The 24,010-nt window shown below is 46.5% G+C and overlaps 1 protein-coding gene across 1 annotated transcript; it reads right to left on the reverse strand.

The window, feature by feature from the left end:
- Positions 1-23,319, reverse strand: LOC125345207 (28S ribosomal protein S5, mitochondrial-like). Its single transcript, XM_048337424.1, has 12 exons — positions 23,168-23,319; positions 21,817-21,897; positions 18,825-18,962; positions 15,617-15,742; positions 13,286-13,519; positions 11,958-11,992; positions 10,223-10,313; positions 7,368-7,414; positions 5,283-5,340; positions 4,978-5,040; positions 2,965-3,101; positions 1-297 (listed from the first exon to the last, which is right to left on the reverse strand). Exons 1-12 carry the CDS (start codon positions 23,223-23,225, stop codon positions 73-75), a joined length of 1,293 nt encoding a protein of 430 aa, XP_048193381.1. The 5' UTR covers positions 23,226-23,319; the 3' UTR covers positions 1-72.
- Positions 23,320-24,010: the final 691 nt, after the last annotated feature.

A 24,010-nucleotide genomic window follows, 5' to 3' on the forward strand; every position in this document is an offset into this window, starting at 1 on the left:
TTTCCTTTAAAAAAAAAAAAAAAAAGGAAGGTGGAGGGGGCATGCTAGCGGGTGCCAGTGGCCGCGGGAAGGCTACGTGGCCGGCCTCTTTAAACTTGCCCAGATAGACTGCTTCATCCCCTGCATGGCCTTCACGTCTTGCCAGTCCAGCTTGATGTCGGGAACCTCACTCTCGGGCTCCGGATCCGTTCTCAAGGCCCCGCTCGGGGACGCCACCACGATGGGCAGAGGGCCGCATTCCTCCCGAAACTCCACCACGTGGAGACCCTTCTTGTCAGCCAGCTGTTGATGGGTTTCCTAGGGGAGACCGGAGTGACAAGAGCAAGTGAGGTCTATGAAGTGCGCCTGTAACCTCAAGAGCAGACGGAGGGAGCTGCGGCAGGAAGCCTGTGGACCGGTGAGAAATGCCTTCACCCGACTCTGGGCAGTGCACGCGGGGCCTAACCAAGGTGATCTGTCATGAATCGAATGGTCTCGACCTCCCTCCCAGCTGAGATGGACAGGAGGACTCTGGCCCTCAAGACCCCTCATTATGTACACCGCTGCACCAAAACCTGAACCCGAGTCTCCTCAACCCTCTAGATCTAACCTCCCGTTTACAGAAAACATTCAAGACCCCACAGGTCTTAGCACCAGACTAGGAAATACTACAAGACGACCCAATTGCTTCAATTAGAAAAAGACACAGGAAGCAAAATAAGAGGCGACTCTACAGATCGCACAAGACTTAAAGTGTTGGCCTTTCTGCAATCTGGCTCAAACTGTGTGAAAATCTTTCAACTCTGACAAGGGGGTCCATCTTTATGAACAGATTGGATATCCAGTGGAACCTAGTGAAGAACAAATGGAGTAAGTCAGGCTCCCTTCCTGTAGCTTCGGGAGGCACTGGTGTGCGCTTTCCCAGGGCCTGGGAACCAGTGGGTTTAGCATGTTTATGTACCTGTCAGTCATGTATTCATGCACAACCTGAGGTAGCCTTGCACACGGCCACCTTGAGACTCAGAGTGCACGCTCAGTCTTCAGTTACCATAGTAGGCCACAGGGCAACCTTTGTCTAGTATGAACAGAAAGCACACCCGCTGTTAGGCCACTGCTGCTGTTGCTAATGATGGCTCTGTAGACAGACAGCTTTGAATACAGCAAGACCACCATTCCTACCTTGACATCTGCCTAAATCCTGGTTTAATTTACTTACCTGGAACTCAGAACCTGTACAACATTGTCACTGTGGAATTTCAGTACTGTGAAGTATGTTTTAGTCTTCATCTTTTAGAAATAGAACGGTACTGAGAAACAAGACCAGTTGTGAGCTGGGTGAGAGGAGGGTACTTTAAAATACTTGGTATGTTCAACTCTGTGTTTTCAGACGTTATGGCCATTTTATACTACTCTAATTCTGTAAGTATTTAAAATTAGAACAAAAGACGAGCTGTTTCATAAATAAAATTAAGTAATTTAAGGTTTTAGTACGATCAAAAGCATGCCACTTTTGGTAGCATTTTTGTCTCAGTGGTACTTTATTTAAAAAACATTGTTGTGCCAGTCCTGGGACTTGAACTCAGGGCATGGGTGCTGTCCCTGAGCTTTTTTGCTCAAAGCTAGCAATCTACCGCTTAAGCCACAGCTCCACTTTTTTAGCTTTTTTGGTTAATTAGAGCTCAGTCTCATGGCTAAGATCCTCAGATCTCAGCCTCCAGAGTAGCGAGGATTACAGGTAGGAGCTGCTGGTGACTGGAGTTACTGGCACCTGGCTTGAGTGGCACTTTAAATAATATATAACTGATGGCCTTTTAAAGAGATAACACATGATGATTATGTAAGAAGGTTCAAAATGCTAACGGAAAACAAGAATATTACATAAATAAATTTCACCTACTTAAAGCTAACAGCTTAGTCACATTAAACAACTAAACCTCCAACAGTAGGTGTGACTATAAAAGTGCTTTTTTAGGTAGTGTGAACATACAAGCTGTGTAAATTTTTTTAATCTAAATCCTTCTTTTCCTTTTAAATAGTTTTCCTGTTTCAGATTATTCAGCTAGCAGATCTCGGCCACTTGAAGCCTAGTGAAACTCCATCCTTTCTGCTCCTCCACCTCTGAGGTCTCTCCACCTCCTGCTGTGGAGTCTCGGGGCTGCCAGGGGGACGCCCGCAGTCACAGAGTGGCGTGGCGTCAGTGTGCGGGGCCTGGCAGGGGCGGGCCGCGGCCCATGCTCACACCCACTCGTGGGGCAGGGCCTCCCTGCTGTGGAGTCTCGGGGCTGCCAGGGGGACGCCCGCAGTCACAGAGTGGCGTGGCGTCAGTGTGCGGGGCCTGGCAGGGGCGGGCCGCGGCCCATGCTCACAGCCACTCACTGCGTGAGCACAGGGTCCCTGCGCAGGGCACGGCACGGCTGACTGCGCCTCGCTGGCTTCCCCCGGGTCTCACCCAGGGACTGTTTGGAACGGGCCTTCCTCCTTCGGCCACCTGACATTTATTTCTGTATAGCTGAAGTCGGTTCTTTTCAGACTAAAATATAAACAGTAATTACTGACTTTTAAAAATATTCAGAACGGGGCTGGGGATATAGCCTAGTGGCAAGAGTGCCTGCCTCGGATACACGAGGCCCTAGGTTCGATTCCCCAGCACCACATATACAGAAAACGGCCAGAAGTGGCGCTGTGGCTCAAGTGGCGGAGTGCTAGCCTTGAGCGGGAAGAAGCCAGGGACAGTGCTCAGGCCCTGAGTCCAAGGCCCAGGACTGGCCCCCCCAAAAAAAAAAAAAAAAAAAATTCAGAACGGTGACTTCAAGGGCTCTTGAAGTATTTGTTCAAAGGTTTCCATTAATTAGTTCCTCAGCAGATCTGATCGACGTAATGCAGCTACAGACTGCCATGTCCTCAGGTGGCCCCTCCACACTGTGGACGGGGACAGGGACACACACGCACCCCCCCCCTCCTGCTCTGGGCCCGGGGGAGGGGTACCTGGTGGGTGAGCCCATGGAAGAGGCCCCGGGTGAGGTTGAGCATGTTGAGGGACCCAGACACCTTCGCATACATGTCCTTGATGCCAATGAGCCGGCAGATGGTGATGATGGCCCGGTGGCAGCGGAGGCCATAGCCTAGCAAGAGGAAGAAAGGAAGACTGAGCCAGACAGGCACCTGCTCTCCTGCAGTGGGGGGCACTCTCCCCCTGGCTTTCACGCCCAGGTGGGTCCTGGGTGTGGGGATCCACATGCTGGCTTCACCGCTTCCCATCCCGGTGACCCTCAGTGCACTGAACCCCAACGTGATGCTCACGCCAACAGGATGCTATGGGGCCGAGGAGATGCACCTACTCCAGCGGTGTGGCAAAGGGGGACTTCCTCCTCCTGTTCCTCTAGCTCACCTGGCTTTTGGCCCGATGGCTCACCGCCTTGTTCGTCTCCCCAAGTCCTGCACCCAAGACTTCCCCAAAGCTATCTTCCCTACTCCTCTCTACCTGTGAAGACCCAACACATTTTTCCCCATTAAAGCTCCTTACTTCCTACTGTTCTCTGAACTAAAATGGAAAAATAAAATAAGGAACTCCACAGCCTACAAAGGCTTACCTGGCTGTCCTCAGAACTACACCTGCCCTCCTTCCCACTGGCTTTTCCAGCGTGGGGACTGTGCACTCGGGGATTCCACCGCCTAGTCCTTCCCCCTTCACTCATTCTCCTAAGGTCTCATCCAAATTGTTCCTCTTGGGGCTGGGGATATGGCCTAGTGGCAAGAGCGCTTGCCTCGTATACATGAAGCCCTCGGTTCGATTCCCCAGCACCTCATATATACAAAATGGCCAGAAGGGGCGCTGTGGCTCAAGTGGCAGAGTGCTAGCCTTGAGCAAAAAGAACCCAGGGACTCAGTGCTCAGGCCGAGTCCAAGGCCCAGGACTGGCACCAAAAAAAGCCCCAAATTGTTCCTCTTCTGAGAACATCATCGATGACAGTGCTCTCTTCCTCCTCCCCCACCAGCTCCAATAGTACTGAGGTGGCATTCAGGCACTGAGACCCCTTCAGTCAATGTGGACTCTGTGAAGACCACCACACTATACCCCCAGAGCTCAATCAGCACCCGTGCAATGCAAGTGAGCATGAGGGAGAAAAAAGAACTGAGTGTAGGACTAACATTTTACATAAAACAACAGGTGAAATGTGAATCCACACGTATAAGAGTCCTACACCCAGAGTCCACTGCTCACGCTAATACAGCGCCATCTCCAACTCCACGAGACAGGAAGGCCCGCCTCTGCATCCCACTGCCTCATCCAGCAGACAGGAAGGCCCGCCTCTGCATCCCACTGCCTTATCCAGCAGACAGGAAGGCCCGCCTCTGCATCCCACTGCCTCATCCACCAGACAGGAAGGCCCGCCTCTGCATCCACTGCCTTATCCACCAGACAGGAAGGCCCGCCTCTGCATCCCACTGCCTTATCCACCAGACAGGAAGGCCCGCCTCTGCATCCCACTGCCTCATCCACGAGACAAGAAGGCCCGCCTCTATATCCCACTGCCTCAATCCATGCATATCACAGAACCTGCCCAATCAAGACTATGATGAAGAGGTTGGGGATGAAGCTCATTGGTAGAAAGCATGTGCTTATTATTGGTTTGATCCCAGCACCATTGAATAAAAGGAAAAAAATAATCACCTGATGAGTACTAAATAGCTGGAACTGAACATGCCATCAAAACAGAAAATAATGGCACAGGTGGATTCTCTAGGAGAAACTAATATTCCCGTGCACCCAAACCCAACCACCCCCTCAGTTGCTGTGCTCTAGTTGCAACACGCTCTTTCTGCTATTCCTGGAACATACAGTGTTCACAGGAGTTTGTGCAGCTTGACTATCATTTATTTCTCCCAAATCCCCACTGTTCCTAAACCTAGCTGAGGCTTTTCTGTTCTAATGTTTTCAAGGTAAGTTCAGGTAAAAGCGAGCAAAAATAGGAGCGAAACAAAAACAGTAAGGGTTACCTCTGGGTTGTTTCTTCATCTTGATATGTGTTCTTTTAAATCTTAGTGAAATATCATGAAATACTGGAGAACAAACAACAACAACAACAAAAACAGCATTAGGTGTGTGGCTTTAATGATTTTGCAAAGTCACAAAGCAATGCATACTAGCCTGCACAGCCAACACCCACGGGCCAAATAGCAGCAAACTCTGATCCTTCATTGCACTGGAGCTCCTAAGATTGTTCCACCACTTTAAATACTTGTAAGAACATAGAAACAAAGAAACGTTCCTGAAAAATTTAAAAGAAAATCCCAACACTCACTTGTGTGGTCTTCATATCGTTCTACGAAATGTAAATAGTGAATTGCTCTGTTCTTTGCCTAAAGAAAAGAAGGAAACATACTTTCTTAACTCTCCTGTTGAGCTAGTTATGTCTACCTACTTTTAAAAAGTGTTGGATTTTCCTTTCTTTTTATCTTTAAATACCTGTACAAAGAGGTTCCAATTCAACATACACATTTATGATACAATGTATTCCACTGATATCACACCTCCCATTTTCTCTACACTTCTCATCTATCCTAACCCCAGCTTCAAGTTTGTTTCGTTTTTGAGACAGGGCCTCATGATGTAGGCTAGGCTCCACTGAAATTTGCTATAATAGCTTGGGATGAAATTTAAATCACAATCCTACTGCCTACTGCAATTATAGTTGTGTGTTAACCATGCTTGGCTTCTTGATGGATTTTCAAAATATCTTTTATAAAACATTTTATTAGGGCTGGGGATATGGCCTAGTGGCAAGAGTGCTTGCCTCATATACATGAAGCCCTGGGTTCGATTCCTCAGCACCACATATATACAAAATGGCCAGAAGTGGTGCTGTGGCTCAAGCGGCAAAGTGCTAGCCTTGAGCAAAAAAAAAGCCAGGGACAGTGCTCAGGCCCTGAGTCCAAGGCCCAGGACTGGCAAAAAAAAAAACAAAACCCAAACAACAACAACAAAAAACATTTTATCATAAAAAAAAAAGTTTCACCGTGCTGGGAAGATGGCCTAGTGGTAAAATGCTCGCCTCGTAATCATAAAGCCCTGGGTTCGATTCCTCAGCACCACATATATAGATAAAAGCTAGAAGTGGCGTTGTGGCTCAAGTGGTAGAGTGCTAGCATTGAGTAAAAAGAAGCCAGCGACAGTGTTCAGGCCCTGAGTCCACACCCCAGGACTGGCAACAAAAACAAAACAAATAAACAAAAAAAAGTTTCACCTATAAAAAAGTTTTAGTCCATTGTTCTACTCATTCATTAGAAAGAATGACACTGTACCATTTGCAAGGAAATGGAATGAGAGAAAAATTTATATTAAGCCAAGTAAGCCAGATCTATAGAAACGCAGGTTACATGGTTTCCCTCATTTGTGATAGCTAGAATGTGCCTATAATCTACAAGGAAACACACTGGGTGGTAAGCAAGAGGTTAGAAATGTGCTAACCAAAGCGTAATAGACTCTGCTATGAGGAGGATAAACAGTATAATTCTTCAAAAAGAGGGAAAGGCCTGGGGAGAAGTGTAGAAGAACGAAGAGGGGAAGGCAGGGCAGAGGAGAGGGGAAAACATAAGCAAGAATTCATTGTCTATACCACAGAATTGAGACGTACAAGGGAATGGTGGGTCAAAGGGAGGTGAAGATGTTGGAGTGATGACATAGATCAAGATTCATTGTGCACATAAACTACTTCCCCTCCCCCCCGCCCCCCGTCATGGGGCTTGGACTCAGGGCCTAGGCACTGTCCCTGAGCTCAGGCTAGCACTCTACCACTTTGAGCCACAGCACCACTTCCAGTTTTCTGGCTGTTAGCTGGAGATAGTGTCTCAGGCACTTTCCTGTCCAGGGTGGCTTTGAACCATGATCCTCAGATCTACTTTGCTAAATGGCAAAAAAATTCAGTATATAAGCTAAAATTCAGATAAGCAAGGGAAAGAAAGGGTGGGTTGGGAGGAGTGGTGAGAATGTTGAAAGTAGTAACACTGATCAAGATGCACTGTATTCATAACTGCTACGGTGAATGGCAACTCCTTTGTACAATTACTCAAAGATAATAAAAAACATTCAAAAAATCTGAAAAAAATAGTATGCTGTATACTTCTAAAAGGACTTATTAAAAAACACAGCTACAATGTCACTATTGCACTTAACAGTTCCTTGCTATCTGTGAACAATTTATAATATTCAAAGTTCCACATTGCCTCATAATTTTGATAAGGAATCATTAGCGTGATGTCAGAGGCACTTTAGAGGAGTCATGAGAAGGTTCTAGGAGATTCTATCCCTTTTTTTTTTTTTTTTGGTGGTTCCCATGGTATCTAACACACAGCTTATTATCTTTTTACTAAGTGAAAAAAGTATATACCTTCCTGAAAGCGTCCATCCGGTCAGCAGCTTTCCCAACAGCAAAACCTTAAAGAAAAGACCAAAATAAGAAAAGGGGAATTCTTTGTACCAGTTACATAGTGTTCTATAGTATGGATAAAAATAATTCTCAGAACCTTTTCCTCATTGCTGACATTACGTTTATTTCAAATAAACCTCACATGTTCCCAGTATTTCCTCTATATTCCTCTTGCCCACAGAGCTCAATCCAAGCCAATGCCAACTGTTAAGACAAGTTCTATTTGCCAATACGGGACACTCTGAAAAATTTTACATGTGGATGTATTTGTAACATTAATTCTATATCTCTAATGAAATACACTCATTTTTTAAAATTACATATGCTCAAAATCAGTAAGGCAAATATTTTGGACACTTTGGGGAACAGATTAAAATATATGGCTTTCAGCAAGACGCTGGTGACTCACGCCTGTTTTCCCAGCTATTCAGGAAGCTGAGATCTGAGGATCACAAAGTCAGCCCGGGCAAGAAAGTCCATGAGACTCTTCTTATCTCCAACTAACCACCAGAAAACTGGAAGTGGAGCTGTTGCTCAAAGTGTAAAAGCACTAGCCTTGAGTAAGAGATTAGGGATCGTGCTCAGGCTCTGAGTTCAAGCCCCACAACCAACAAAAACAACAACAAAAAGTACATTGCTTTAGAGTAAAGTCATGGTTTTACTAGAAATTTGAAGTAGGGTCTAGCCAGGAAATAAAAGACAATGGATCTATAGTTGTGAATGATGGAAATAAGGCTCAATATAAGATACGGAAATAATTGCATCAACTATCACCATTTAATATTGAATATTGGAATTCAAACTCTATACAGGAATGTATCATGTGTAAACAAGACATACGTAGGAGATTGAATTCCAACCCTAGTTTAAATCATGTTAACACTAGAGAAAATACATGTGGGCTGGCTAATTTGTAATCATCAACTGGAGGCTAAGTTAAATATAAAACCAAAAGTATAAAGATTAATTTGCTACATAAAGAATATTAAAAGCTAAGTCAAAATGTCTGATAGACAAAGAGCTGATATGTCTTCAACTTGAAAAAGGCTTATGCCAATGAAAGGAAAAAGGAACAATTACCCAAGAACAATATTCTAAGTTCTGGCCACCAGTGGCTCACATCTAAATCCTAGCTACTCAGGAGGCTGAAATCTGAGGACTGAGGTATGAAGACAGCCCAGGCAGGAAAGTCTTTGGGACGCTAATCTCCAATTAACCACCCAAAAAGCAGGAAGTGGAACAGTGGCTTAAGTAGAACAGTAACCTTGAGCACAAAAGCTCAGGGACAGTGCCTGGTGCTCCAGGAATACACACAAAAAAGAGACTGACCCGATAGCTCTCAAAGAAGAAATAACAGAGGCTAATAGTGCCCACACCCTCATAAATATAGAAATGCAAACCAAAGCTAAGAGAAAAGTTCATATTATATGAACGATTAGAAAAGTTTATACTGTCCTGGGCAAGGAGGTGATGGTGTAGAGGAACACGAAGCCAGGCAGTCCTTTTGGAGGACAATCTGGCAACACTGATCAACGTGTAAATGTATTGGGGCAGCAATGTCAAGTGCACTGCAAGGAACTGCCCTGTTACTGCCGTAGGTATGGCTTACCTGGTATGAAACCTGCCTGGCACGCACTAGACCTTGGGCTCAAACATACTTGTGGTCAAAAAACAAAACAAATCATAAATTTCCCCTATTGCTTTTACCTACAAAAATGCCTCAAACTATATGTACAAGAGGCTCACTGTTTTTACTAGCAGTAAAACTTTGGCTTCCACATATTTAGCAATGAGGAAAGGACTTTTACAAACCCTGTTTATCCACACAATGCAACACTATGTAGCCAGTACAAAGAATGTAGGGAAATCTGTTTATGCAAATGTAAAATCTCTGAGTAAAACACTAAGCAAGAAAAACGTACAAACTCATGATTGTAATATGATCCTTTCGTGATAACATGAATGCAAAATTTTGAAAAGGTACAAAAGTTACTGTCAAGTGTGACTTGTTGCAGCCACGTATCACTTTTATTTAGAGCTAGCTAGTAGTTCCCTATTTTTCTTTTCCTTCAACATGTATGCAAGGCATTTCAAAAACAAATGTCCACTATGGAACCTCTACAGAAAAGCAAAAAGAGTAATATTTAAATGACAAGCTAAACTAATTGGGGGTAAATACCATAATCCTTTAATGTTCCGACTTCCTTTGCTTATGGGCATTAACTTTAGGGCCAGGTGTGGCAGCTCCCGTCTGCAGTGCTTGTGATTTGAGGCCAGCCGAGGTGAAAATTTAGTGAAACTCCACCTCACACAAGCCAGGCACGGGGGCACAGAGGTAGGTGAATCGCAGTCCAAGGCAAAAATTCAAGGTCCTAGTAACTAGGACAAAAATGGGATGAAGCGGTCTCAAGTGGTAGAATGCCTGCTTAGCAAGTCAAAGTCCCTAACTTCAAACCCCAGTATCACCAAAACAAATACGTAAATAACACTCCTCCCTAAGATTTCTTTATCCGTATTATATTAAGTAGTTTTAGCACCACTGCATAAGTTCACTACAGAACAGAGCACTGTACATCTACTATGTCTGTAACGGAGACCCCACCGCACATGTACATAGTGCTTTTTCCCTCTAGATTTTGATTATACATAACGTGTTCGCATCCTGAGCTTTTCAAAACCTCCACTGTCCTCAGAGGAAGAAGCAGACAGCAGCAGAGCCGTTCTTTCTCTCTGAGGGGTCTCCTGGGCTCCCACAGGGGTTGTGGCCCGGCTACCATGGGTTTGAGCAGCAGGCCAGGCTTCCACTCCCCACTCACCTGCAGCTCCTTTTCCATTCCCCACAACAACCAGGACTCGGACCGACTTCTTTCTTCCTTCGTTCGCTGTCATATTAAAGACATTTTTTACCTAGAAGACAAAAACATCTCTGTAATGTTCCTCAGGATAGTTCCGAAGTAGAGACCTGGCAGAGCCTGCCCGCCTCCCCTGCACGCGCTCCGGACGCGTGGCGCTCCCAGCCTTCGGGCACACACAGGTCCCTTCTCACACAGCCACCACCCACACTCTCCCCGGGAAGAGGACGGAAGTGAGGCTTCCCTGCTCTGTTTCAAAGTTATGACAGGATTCAACTACAATGTTTTCTTTTCAGTGGGGGGAAGTTTTAGATGGTGTGAGGGTGTGAACTCAATTCCACCCTTGCTTGTTCACAGCCATTATTCTAGCACATGAGTCACATCTTCCATTCTGTGATAACCTTTAAAGGAATATGACACTATACAATGCTACCTTAATAAATGTACCACAGGAAAGAAAGAAGTTAGGTATTAGACTGGAATGGTCACAAGATACATGCCAATACCAGTAATGCTACAGTAACTTAGAAACGAAGAAATTCGGCACATAGAAATAACTCTACAGGACTGACCTCTTATACTGAGGACTACATAATGGAAAAAAGAAAATCTAGAAACATCTACTTTTATGAACTACAAGAGTATCTGTAGATTTTTGTTTGGGACTATTTGAAAGACCAAGAACAATGAAACTACTAACTAAATGGTTTATGTGGTAGCTGCTTCTTTGGCCATAGTGCCCCTTCCCTATAAAAGGAAAAGGGTCAGCCGGGCAGAATACTCTGTGACTCCTATCTCTAACCACAAAAAGTCAGAAGTGAACCTGTGGTTCAAGTGGTAGTGTGCTAGCCTTGAGCACAAAAGGTCAGGGTGTGTGTGTGTGTGTGTGTGTGTGTGTAAAAGGGAAGTTGAATAATCTTACAGAAAACCACCTACACGCACAACTTTTCAAATGAATTAGCTTTCAAAAACTATAAGCTAAGAACCCAACCTAAAATACTTGCGATCATACTTTGAAATTGACAAAGCAACTAACAGAAGAAGTAATACACATACACAAAGTGACTCCATCACAAACTCAACCAACCATTATTCTACATGCTAAGAGACTAGGTATGTAGTGTCAGATCAAAGGGATACTGACTACTTTAGAGGATGTCCTAGAAAGGGGAACTGAAGTTCACTTCATACAGGATTGTTTCAAAGGCTTGTGTGAGCAGCCCAGAGTCCATCCCCTCAGCAAAACTGGACAGTCACCACAACCCACAGATTACCACTCCCGCCCCCTGCTCTGCCCATCTCTGCTCTCTGAATTCAGCGCTAGACACAGCTCGTGTATAACACAATGACAGATTGCTAATGCTCTTTTTGTTTCAGGAAGCAGAAAATTTAAACGCAATCTCTAGATTTTATTAACTATACCACAGAAGTTGCCTAGTTTTAAATTCAATTTGGTATTCCCTAAAAAAAGGAGTAGCAGTTAGGACAGCCTTTTTTTGGGGAGACAAAGTCTCTATGTAGCTCAGGCTGACCTTGAACTTCCAATCCCCCTATCTTCCTGAGTGCTGGGATGAAAAGCACGCTCTCAAGTAACTGAATCTAAAGTTTCGTTATGACCTTTTCTCTCTGGTCCTCTTGCTCTGCCCCCAACCCCACCCACTCCACAGACCTAACTGGGCACTGAACTCAGCATACCTACCTCAAGTACCCTGGTATCAAAATCTTCATACGTTTCTAGAAGGAAAGAAACAAGCACACAGATAAACATGTCTGTACTAAATGTATGAACGCATTTTTCCACCCAGGTGGCATCCAAGACTTTTAAATTAGAAAGGCCACTCTCTAGAACACCTCCAGCCTACCATCACGAACCGAGAATGCTCTGAATCCATCGCTGGTCACTCACCCTTCGCTTGCCAGCACCCTCGCTCATCACCCCCAGGACAAGGACCCTGGAGCTGCCCAACACCGCCAGGCCCTCCATCACCATTGGCCCAACCGATCCCTCCCTCACCCCCATCTTCAGATTCTCCCTGCTGACCAAGATCCTAAAGCCTATCATTTCTACAAGATCTTGGGAATGCCCTGAATCCCCTCACCCTTTTACCTCCCTCCCATTCCCACACCGCAATCTGTACAACTACCTGTTCACACTGAGCACACTGGGTGCTGCTGGACTTAGGTCAAAGCACAGCTCACACTCAAGCCTCTCAAAATCCAATCCTGTCACAACCGCTCTGCTGCTTCATGGCCTTCTAGACTCCTTTAGTTCAGTGTCTCTCAGCTTACAGGAGCCATTTTTCCAATACTTTCCATGTTGTTGTTTTTTTTTAATTATACAAAATTTTCATCTTGTTGAAGAAACACTTTGTTTTAATGGGCCTCTAGTGTTCCATAGAACATAATTTGGGAGCCAGGCACTGGTGGCTCACGCCTATAATCCTAGCTACTCAGGAGGCTGAGATCTGAGGATCGTGGTTCAAAGCCAGCCCAAGCAGAAAAGTTCGTGAGACTTTTATCTCCAATTAACCACCAGAAAACCGGAAATGGTGCTTAGCTCAAGTGGTAGAGCGCTAGCCTTGAGCTGAAGAGCTCAGGGACAGTACCCAGGCAGGCCCAGAGTTCAAGCCCCACGACCAACAAAAAGAAAAAATATATATAAACTGTGGGTAATAATGTAATGTTAGTTTAAAAAAAATACACAGGGCTGGGAATATGGCCTAGTGGCAAGGGCGCTTGCCTCCTACACATGAAGCTCTCGGTTCGATTCCCCAGCACCACATATATGGAAGACGGCCAGAAGGGGAGCTGTGGCTCAGGTGGCAGAGTGCTAGCCTTGAGTGGGAAGAAGCCAGGGACAGTGCTCAGGCCCTGAGTCCAAGGCCCAGTACTGGCAAAAATAAAATAAAATAAAAAAAATACACAAATCCCTTTTTTTGAAAAGGCCATCTACATACACAAACAAACAGAATGTAGAAGTATAAGCGTTCTTTTTCCCAGACAGACACAGAACCAGGACTCTGCTACCTCCTTCAGGACCAGGGTCAGGGGGACCAAGGCTGACGCCTCCCCACGTGTTTCCACTCCAGCCTCGATCTCGTTTCACTTTTATCTTCCTCTTCCGGTCCCACTCTTCTCTCTGTTTGATCATGTTAGCTTCGACCTTCTCCTGCTCTTCCTTGCTTCTCTGGGCAAAGGTCTGTACTTCTCCATTTTTCATAAGGGGAACATTCAGACCAGGCCAGAGGAAACCATAACGTCCTGAAGGTTTAAAAATACAAGTAATTAAAAATGTTTAAAGCATCCATTTTTCAAGTGTTAGAACTCCCAGTAAATGCATTTACAGGTATCGACATGCTCTAAGTGCGAGCTTAAGCTAAAATGGGTCACTGAGAGGTCACTTAGCACTATCAAAATTGTAAATACATTTAGCTACAAGCTAGTAATTCCTGTTCCCGTTGTTCCCTCGATGAACACTCCCCTATAGGTACAAGGCAAAAGCATATCTGGACAAGGAAGGCCACTAAAACGTTATCTACAAAAGCAAGCACTGCTAGCAGCCTCAATGCCCAGCAATAAGTGGAATGGCTCACATTCAACCCATGCAACAGTCTGCCTGGAATCAAAAAGCGAGGTCACCTCCTAGGTTCTGATGTGGACAATTTCCAAGACCTCTTATTGAGTGACAGAGTAAGTTGTAAGAAAAAGATACCATAGGGTATAGTTATCTTTAGATAAGAAAATATGTATTTCTTTTTTTTAAAAAATACATATTTAAGGCATTTATATAAAAGCATTTTTTAAAACACTAAAAGAAACATGCCAAAAGGAGATGGGCCTGGTGGTGATCAAAAGGGCACAAAGTGGGAGTTCAGCTTTCTCTATAATCCTTTTTTTTTTTTTTACTAAGAATGTGTGTGTGTGTGTGTGTGTACGAACTTATTAAAGAAGGCATGGTGGTTCATTCCTGTAGTCACGGCTCTGAGGGAGGCTAAGGCAGAAAGATCATTTGAGTTTACAAACTTGAAAGACCAGCCTGGGGAACATAGTAAGGGCCATCTCACAAAAGAAAAAACACAAACGAAATACAAGATACAAGAAAGTCATAAAGAAAACCCTCAAACCCTAGGATCACGGTGATAGCCAGCCTTGGAGGGGGATGTCTGGCTGGACTCGCGGTGTCGCCTGTCATCCTAGCTCGGTAGAAGCACATGGCCTGGCACAGGGGTGCACCATTCATTTCAGCAACATAGAGAATCACACAGAGAAGGATCACAGTCTAAGCCTGGTTACAACGTGAGACCCTGTCCTGAAAATAATCAAATGAAAAAGGGCTAATGGAGAAGCTCATGTGGTAAAGTGCATACCTAGCAAAGTTAGCATGGATCAGGGGCTGGGAATGTGGCTTAGCGGTAGAGTGCTTGCCTAGCGTGTATGAAGCCCTGGGTTCAATTCCTCAGTACCACATAAATAGAAAGAAAAAAAAAAAAAGCTGGAAGTGGTGCTGTGGCTTAAATGGCAGGGCACTAGCCTTGAGCAAAAAGCAGCTCAGGAACAGTGCCCAGGCGCTGAGTTCAAGCCCCAGGACTGTCAAAAAAAAAAAAAAGTGATTCAAGTAGTAGAACACCAGCTTAGCAAGTATAAAGCCCCAAGGTTAAACCCCAGTTAAAAAACAACAACAACAAAAAGGAAAGAGACAAAGAAAAAGAACAAATATAAACAATCATATATTCTGGGATTCAGCAAGGAAAGGCCCAGAGACCAAATACAGACTACTAATTTTTGTAGTGAGGTTTCATTAAAACACAGTTATGGGGCTGGAAGCATGATTTAAGTGGCAGAGCATCAGCTGTGAGCAAGAAAGCCAAATAAGAGCAAAGTCCCTGAGTTCAAGCCCCAGTACAAGCACAAACAAAAATAACCTAAAAAGAACAGAAAAATATAGGTATGCCCACTCAATAATGCACTGCATATATGCTACAAGCACCAGGCTGAGTTCTTGCAACAGGATCATGTAGCTCTCGAAGCTGAAAGTAGCCCACCACCTTCTTTGCAGGTGTAACTTGCCAGTTCTCCAATTATCCCATTCTCCGACCACTGAGCTATAAGTTCTTAGAGTACAGGGGCTGCCATTCAAGGATATCTAATGCTTCTTGAATAAACAACTGGTTGAATGCATCTCTTGCTCTAGGATTTTCTCCCCTACAGACCTGGGGAAATGGCTCTAAAATCATGGATCCTTTGTGAGATCCTGCCCTGTGTGAGAAATGTTTTAATGCTCCTAGTTCATGCAATGTTCATAAAACCTGGGGAAAAATAATTTATAATCATATTTGCTGTCTTCATAAGTAAGTTTACCTTCACCGATGATCTGACCCCTGTTCAAATCCTTTCTTCTCTTTTTCTTAGTTCTCTTGCCTCTTCCTTTTCTTGCTCCAGCACCAGTCTCTGCTAAAGCACCTTTCCATAGCTCATCTGCCGTCACTGAAAAGAAACAGGTGTTCTCAGTTTGTCTGTTGCTTTTAACTGTGTGTTTTTTGAGCAATTACAATACTACGGCCTCCTACTGAATTTAAGAAGGCCAGAGAGGTCAGCTTCTGCACTGAAGTAGCAAAGGCAAAACAAAATCATCCTTGCCACATCTTTTTACATATGGAAAGCCCAAGACAGATCTATTACTTTCCTCCACGAGTAACAGTAACATAAACCTCCTATACTTACCAGGACATTTCATCAACTATGATTTAGGCCTTCTATTGTCCTCTGGCCTCCATGATAATCACCGAAATAAGCAATAACTATCCTTTTGTGTGTATGTGTGCCAGTAATTAACATGTGAATTCAAAGTCTGGGCACTGTCCTTCTGCTCATGGCTGGTGCTCTACCACTTCAGCCATACCTCCACTTCTGCTTTTTTGCTGGCTAACTGGAGATGAGTCTCCAGGCTTGCTTGCCCAGTTGGCTCTGAACTGCAATCCTCAGATTTCAGCCTCCTGAGTTGCTAGCTTTACAGCTATAAGCCACCAGCACCCACCTTAACTATTCTTCTTAAATTCAAGATTCTTAGTCTAAACAAGAATCCACATTTCAGTGTAAACTCATAAATCTTCAAATTTAAATTATTTGCTCTACTATTTCTACAATTCTGTCAGGGCCCTGACCATCTGTGTTTTGAAAGTAAGATGTTCAAATTCATCTTTACTCCAGCAAAAGTCTAACCAATACCTAGGAAGAAAGAATGAATATTCAGGTGTCTCATAACTAACATTTGTGGGTGTGAGAGAGACAGAGAGAAGTTCTGTCTTTTTTATTTTTTCAACAGACTAATAGGTTTCATTCAGGATGAAAACCTGGGAAAGGTCCTAAGTCCCCTTCCGCGGGGCTGAGGAGAAAAGGGTGCCACAGTCCTGTCTTACCATCTATTAACAGACTAGCACTGATTTATTGCCATTCATGAATTTCTAGGAGCCAGAAACCTATTTCCATCACACATTTCAACCTCATAGAACATTGAGATTCTTTACTTTTGATCATTACTGGATTCCAGTGCAGCCACATGACTCATTAGACCTAAACTCTACATTCCCTCAGATTTCCAGCCTTCCATAATGTCAGCAAGTGTCTTAAATTTTATAACCAGATTTATTCCATTGCCAACACAAAGGTAGTCCTAGCCAAAAACTTATTACATGTTTTTACATACTTGGAACAGAAAACACATTCTAGAGGACATATGAATATTTGTATTCACCTTTTATGAACTTTCTGGTTTAAAAGTTCTACCTGCTTGATTCCTAAAAGGCCTTATCCTTGGTACTTCAGAGATCACATGGAAAAGGAAAAATGACTTGGATTTGTAATATTTTTAAATGTATATAAATGTGTACACTTTATATGTAATATTCCATTTCAAGATACTCACATACATTGCAGCTAATCTTCACGAGTAAGGCTGAAAATGTAAGACTCCACTTCACAAAATGCTTTGTGCCTTCCTGATGAGAAGGCTGAAGCTCAAACCAGAGGCTGGTATCTGTCCCTAATGCACGTGGAAGACCCACAGCTTCATAATAAAGCACAACTTCAAACTGAACTCGAGGACTTGACCGCCCTTCACTACTCAAGACCCTTCAAATGCGGCACAGAACTAAGAGGCCAGTCAGCTAGCTTTCCTTCACACAGAATACGAATCAGTAAATCATCCATTAAGACTAAAAGGGACTCAGTTTTAAAAGGAATCTCACACTGAGCCAAAAAAGTAGAAGACAGAATTAAGAATTTAGCTCTAGTCAAGCTCTGGTGGCTTACATCTGTAATCTTAGCTATTCAGGAGGCTAAGATCTGAGGATCAGGGTTCAAAGCCATGAGATTCTTATTTCCAATTAACCACCAGAAAACCCGTAAGTGGAGCTGTGGCCTCAAAAGTATAAAATACTAGCCTTGAGGGACAGGGACAGCACCCAAGCCCTGAGTTCAAGCCCTACAACCACCACCAACAACAAAAAGAATTCAGCTCTATTTATACATACTGAAAGAGAAAAATAGAATTTCTAACCAAATTTTTAAAAGATTGCAATTTATAACTTCCAAATGCCATTACACTACTGAAATGGTTTAATCTTTTTTTTCAGATTGTTGTTGTTGTTTGCCAGTTCTGGGGCTTGAACTCACTGCCCCTGGCTTCTTTTTGCTCAAGGCTAGCACTCTGCCACTTGAGCCACAGCGCCCCTTCTGGCCGTTTTCTATATATGTGGTGCTGTGGAATCGAACCCAGGGCTTCGTGTATATGAGTCAAGCACTCTTGCCACTAGGTCATATCCCCAGCTCCCAGATTATTTTTTAAAATGAAAACTAAACAACATAGAAAGTAATCATTATCTCATCACTGTTAGATCAGAATGTCTTGTTTTTTTCTTTATGCATGCATGTTCATCTGACTGCAGAGTTTCTTTTTCTTTTTTGCCAGTCCTGGGGCTTGAGCTCCAGGCCTGGGCTCTGACCCTGAGCTTCTTTTTGCTCAAGGCTAGCACTCTGCCACTTGAGCCACAGTGCCACTTCTGGGCTTTTTCTGTTTATGTGGTGCTGAGGAATTGAACCCAAGGCTTCATGCATACAAGGCAAGCACTCTACCACTAAGCCACATTCCCAGCCCTGTAGTGTTTATTTTTAAAATTGAGATACTATATGCACAATTTTGTTTGCTTGTTACATTATTAACTTTTCTCCACATTTCAAATATTAATGAACATGTTCTTTTTTTTAGAGACTGTCACTTGAATTTTTTTTTTTCTCTCAAATTTTTATTATCAAACTGATGTACAGAGAGGTTACAGTATCATACGTTGGGCATTGGATACATTTCTTGTACTGTTTGTTGCCTTGTCCCTCATGCCCCCCTCCCTCCCCCCCTTTCCCTCCCCCCCCACTTGAATTCTTTTAACAGTATATCATACCCTAGTCACTGAAATACTAACTCATTTAAGAAAGAAAAAGAAGATGACACAAACACACCCTTCATTTTCCTGTTATATGAAATGAGAAACTGGTAGCCTTGCTACATACATACACTTAGTGAAGAAACTGTAGGGCCTATACTGGTAGCCCATGCAGTTGCTGGGAGGAGAAATACAGCACTGTGTCTGCAGCACATAGCTCAAGCTGCTGAACTGATGGTTGTCTCTGGTTCCCGGTGACGACCAAGGGCCTAGAAAGCAGATGGGATAAAAGTGAGTTGGCGAGTCAGTTCCTCCTGGGAAGAAGCTCTGTCAGCACCACACAACCATTCTTAATAAATGGAAGTCACCAAAACCCTGACTTCCTAAGAATGTCTTCTTTAAAAAAAAACAAAAACAGGGCTGGGGATATAGCCTAGTGGCAAGAGTGCCTGCCTCGGATACACGAGGCCCTAGGTTCGATTCCCCAGCACCACATATACAGAAAACAGCCAGAAGTGGCGCTGTGGCTCAAGTGGCAGAGTGCTAGCCTTGAGCGGGAAGAAGCCAGGGACAGTGCTCAGGCCCTGAGTCCAAGGCCCAGGACTGGCCAAAAAAAAAACAAAAAAACAACTTAACTAGTAACCACTCCAATGCCCATCTAGTTAGAAAAGGTACAGTTCATCCACACAACAGATGTAGTTCTTTTAAGCAAGAAGCAGAAGGACAGGCACTGGTGGCTCACACCTATGTTCTATCTGCTTAGGATGCTGAGTTCTGAGGATCTTGGCTCGAAGCTACCCTAGGCAGGAAAGTCCATGAGACTCATCTCCAATTAATCACCAAAAAGCAGGGAGTGGAGTTGTAGCTTAAGTGGTAGAGCCCTAGCCTTAGCAAAAAAGCTCTCAAGGACAGCACCTATGCCCTGAGTTCAAGCCCCTGGACTGGCACAAAAGAAGAAAAAGAGGGAAGAGGAGGAGGGGAAGGGGGGAGGAGGAAGGGGAAGAGGGAGAACGAGAGGAGGGGGAGGAGGGGGGGAGAAAGAGCAATAGATCTATCCAAACCATGTTTTCTGCCCTATATTACCCAATCCAAGCTCACCAGTCTTCTCTGCCAAACATTGCCCTCAGCTGCTGATGCAGCCAGGCAATGGGTTGATGTGGAACAATATAAGTTGCATGGAAGAGGGAGGTACAGTAGTATGTTCAGTACCCTACATTGCACAACACAAAAGAGACTGCTGGCTGCTGGTGGCTCACACCTGTGATCCTAGCTACTCAGGAGGCTGAGATCTGAGGACTGCAGTTCAAAGCCAGCCTGAGCAAGAAGGTCCATGAGCCTCTTATATCCAATTAACCACCAAAAGGCTGTAAATGGAAGTACTGCTCAAGTGGTAGAGTGCCACCCATGCTGAGTTCAAGCCCCATTATATATAATACATATAGCATATAATACATACAACATATATATTATATAACACACACACTCTCCAAACATTCAATCAGAATGTGCTTTTAACTATATTGGGAGAAAGTTGACATTTGACAGTTACATATTCAGTAAGCAAAACAACATAGATAATAGACACAACTTATTGAGAAATATAACCAGACAAAATGTGTCACTGGACAATGGGAAGGAGTAAGAAAGGGAACTAAGGCAAGTACCACTGGTTCACACCTGTAATCCTAGCTATAGGAGGCTAAGATCTGGAGGATCAAGTTTCAAACCCATCCCGGGGAGGAAAAAAAAAAAAAAAAAGACTCCATCCCCATTTTAAAAAATCCTGACTGGAAGTATGATTCAAGTAGTAGAGTACCAGCTATGAACAAGCAAGCCAAGTGAGAGCTCAGGGCCCCGAACTCAAACTCCAGTTACCAGCACACAAAGAAACTAGGGAACTAGTTTTAAGCTATAAACTTTTTAGTGTCCTTGGAAGTTTAATATTTTAGAAAATAACTCTAGGGGCTGGGAATGTGGCTTAGTGGTAGAGTGCTTGCCTAGCATACATGAAGCCCTGGGTTCGATTCCTCAGTACCACACAAACAGAAAAAGCCAGAAGTGGTGCTGTGGTTCAAGTGGTAGAGTGCTAGCCTTGAGCACAGAGAGGCTCAGGGTCAGAGCCCAGAGCCCAGGCCCCAGGCCCTGCCAAAAAAAAAAGAATGTTATAGATGAGGAAGTGAAGGCTGGCTGTGGTGGGTGTCTTTACAATGGCTTAAAGGTAGGAAGAGGTGGAGCAGACTCCTGTGTCACTGCAACAGCCAATGTTCTTCCACGCAGAGCATTCTCCAGGCCCCGTGCCAGCCCAAGATGGAGACACTATTTCACAATAAAGGGCACAATAAGTCCCTTGCGAATGAACCAATCAACCAACCAGCAAATTAACATATAAAGGGAAGAGCCCTGGTCTGCTAGACTCCTCAGCAAGGCTTATAGATGCAAGGCATCTCACAGGCAGGGCTAACAGTAGCAAAGGGAATAATTAAAACAGGAAGCCCAGCACTCCAGTGCTCAGAAACATAAGGACACAAGACTTAAATTCCATTCTGTGCAATCCACATGGAGAGGCAAGATTAAGTGGACTGCAGACTCAATATGGGTCTAGCAAGGGTTAGCTTCTGTCCTTCCTGCAGAGTGACTAAAGAGAGGGCCTTGCACTGTTGTCACTGGAAGGTCTGTGTTGAATGCAGGGAAGCGTCCCAGTTCCAGAGAACTCCTAGTCCTGCCATCTTTAACTCTGATCCTGAACTCACTCAGCCTCCCAAATGTACTTTATCTCTTACCGAGATGATACTAACCTCATAAAAGCTAGTGGGAGGTGGCCTACCTGAGGAACTAAGGCAGGAGTCAGTCTGGGCTGCACAGCAAGACACTGTCTCAACCACTCAACCCCGTCCCCACCCCTACACCATACCTAACTAGTGCATGGATTAGCCAAAACAGCAAGGCGCGCTAACTATTCAAGATAACTATGACTAGACTAGAAACCTAAGAGCATGAAAAATACTCAAGATTCCATACATCTTCACTGTAAAAAGGTATGGAATTCATTAATTCATACGTTCTAAAAAGACAGACACGACTTTCACACTAAATCTTTCTAAAAAAGGGAGTTGAATCTCTCACTATTGCTGAGAGTCGTCTTCAGTGCCAAGATGGAAGCTGCTGGAAAGGTGCTTAGGGAGCGCGGCCTAGACCAGATGTGACCTGTAAAAAGGTAAATCAAAAGGTGAAACTTTAAGACTAAGGATATGGATATAGATATATATTTCTACGGGAGGGGGCATGCTAACAGCCATAGAAGATTAATATCTCTAAAATGAAAGAACTAAGGCAAGGGAACGATTTCCAGGCTCTGGGCCCACCTGCCAAGCTACCACGCCTCACCCTGCCGCACACCCTGACCGGGGGCCCACACACCCCGACCCCGGGACCGCACAACCTGACCCCGGGACCGCACACCTGACCCGGGGCCCGCACACCCCTGACCCGGGGGCCGCACACCCTGACCGGGGCCCACACACCCTGACCTGGGCCCACACACCCCGACCCCGGGACCGCACACCCCTGACCCCGGGCCGCACACCTGACCCGGGGCCCGCACACCCCTGACCCCAGGGCCCGCACACCCTGACCCGGGGCCACACACCCTGACCAGGGCCCGCACACCGTGACTCGGGGCCGCACACCTGACCCGGGGCCGCACACCCCTGACCCCAGGGCCCGCACACCCTGACCCGGGGCCGCACACCCCTGACCCCAGGGCCCGCACACCCTGACCCGGGGCCGCACACCCCTGACCCCAGGGCCCGCACACCCTGACCCGGCGCCGCACACCCCTGACCCCAGGGCCCGCACACCCTGACCCGGCGCCGCACACCCCTGACCCCAGAGCCCGCACACCCTGACCCGGGGCCGCACACCCCTGACCCGGGGCCGCACACCCCTGACCCCAGGGCCCGCACACCCTGACCCGGCGCCGCACACCCCTGACCCCAGGGCCCGCACACCCTGACCCGGGGCCGCACACCCCTGACCCGGGGCCGCACACCCCTGACCCGGGGCCGCACCCCTGACCCCGGGGCCGCACCCCTGACCCGGGGCCCGCACACCCCTGACCCGGGGCCGCACACCCTGACCCGGCGCCGCACACCCCTGACCCGGGGCCGCACCCCTGACCCGGGCCCGCACACCTGACCCCGGGGCCGCACCCCTGACCCGGGGCCGCACACCCCTGACCCGGGGCCGCACCCCTGACCCGGGCCCGCACACCTGACCCCGGGGCCGCACACCCTGACCCGGGCCCGCACACCCCTGACCCGGGGCCGGGGAGCACGTCCTGGCGGCCGCCGGGAGCGTGTCGGGGGCTCCGGACGCACCGGGGCCCGCGGGCCTTGCTCCCGGGGGCCGGGACGCCGCCTCGCTCCCGCGCCCGGGCTCCGGCGGCCCCCGCGCCGCGCCCGGCCCCCGCTCTCACCCGCGCGCGCGCCGCAGAGCGCCGGGAGACGGCCCGCCGCGCGCACCGCCGCAGCCATGGCTGCCGGGGCCGCGGCTCCGGCGTCTTCCTGAGGGCGGCCCCCCTCCCCGCCGCCGGTCGCGACGGCGCCTCCGCAGACGGCGGGGCTCGGCCGGCGTCCGGACGCCCGGGGCGCGAAGGCGACGCGGCCGTGAGGGCCGACGTCCGGAGCTTGTCCAGGAGGGCCGTGGGGTCGGCTGAGTCAGGCGAAGCCGCGGACAGCACAGCGGGGACCTCACGCTAGGACCCAGGACGGCGGGGGGGAGGGGGCGGGGCCTCGGGGGCGGGGCCTCGGGGCCGAGGGGGCGGGGCCTGCAGGGCTCGCCCTCTCTAGTTCTAGCTCGCTCCTTTTCTCCTCCCTTTTCTTTTTCCTCCCTGCCTCCCTCCTTCCCTCCCTCCCTCCCTCCCTCCCTCCCTCCTTCCTCTCTTCCTCCCGTCTACCGTGTTGAGAAGATTCGCGTATCTGAAGCATAGAAGAAAGAATTAGCTCGGATGTCTACCGGGAGGCTAGAAATCCGACTCCGATTCCTTCCAGTTTAAAACTTAGTATTAAAGAAAACAAAAACAAAAACAAAAACAAAAACAGGGGCTGGGGATATGGCCTAGTGGTAGAGCGCTCGCCTCGTATACTTGAAGCCCCGGGTTCGATTCCCCAGCACCACATATACAGAAAATGGCCAGAAGTGGCGCTGTGGCTCAAGTGGCAGAGTGCTAGCCTTGAGCAGAAAGAAGCCAGGGACAGCGCTCAGGCCGGGAGTTCAAGACCCAGGACTTGGCAAAAAGAAAAAAAGAAAAAGAAAATCA

Source organism: Perognathus longimembris, unplaced genomic scaffold (assembly GCF_023159225.1).
Source record: "Perognathus longimembris pacificus isolate PPM17 unplaced genomic scaffold, ASM2315922v1 HiC_scaffold_5393, whole genome shotgun sequence".
Classification (NCBI taxonomy): Eukaryota; Metazoa; Chordata; class Mammalia; order Rodentia; family Heteromyidae; genus Perognathus; species Perognathus longimembris.

Excerpts from the sequence above, each read along its gene's own strand:
- LOC125345207 (XM_048337424.1), bottom strand. The coding sequence starts at position 23,225 with ATGGCTGCGGCGGTGCGCGCGGCGGGCCGTCTCCCGGCGCTCTGCGGC. Across the intron at positions 18,963-21,816 it reads GAAGACGACTCTCAGCAATA|GCCCTTGGTCGTCACCGGGA; the intron begins GTGAGAGATTCA and ends TCTGCTTTCTAG. Across the intron at positions 10,314-11,957 it reads TTGATACCAGGGTACTTGAG|GTAAAAAATGTCTTTAATAT; the intron begins GTAGGTATGCTG and ends TTTGTCTTCTAG.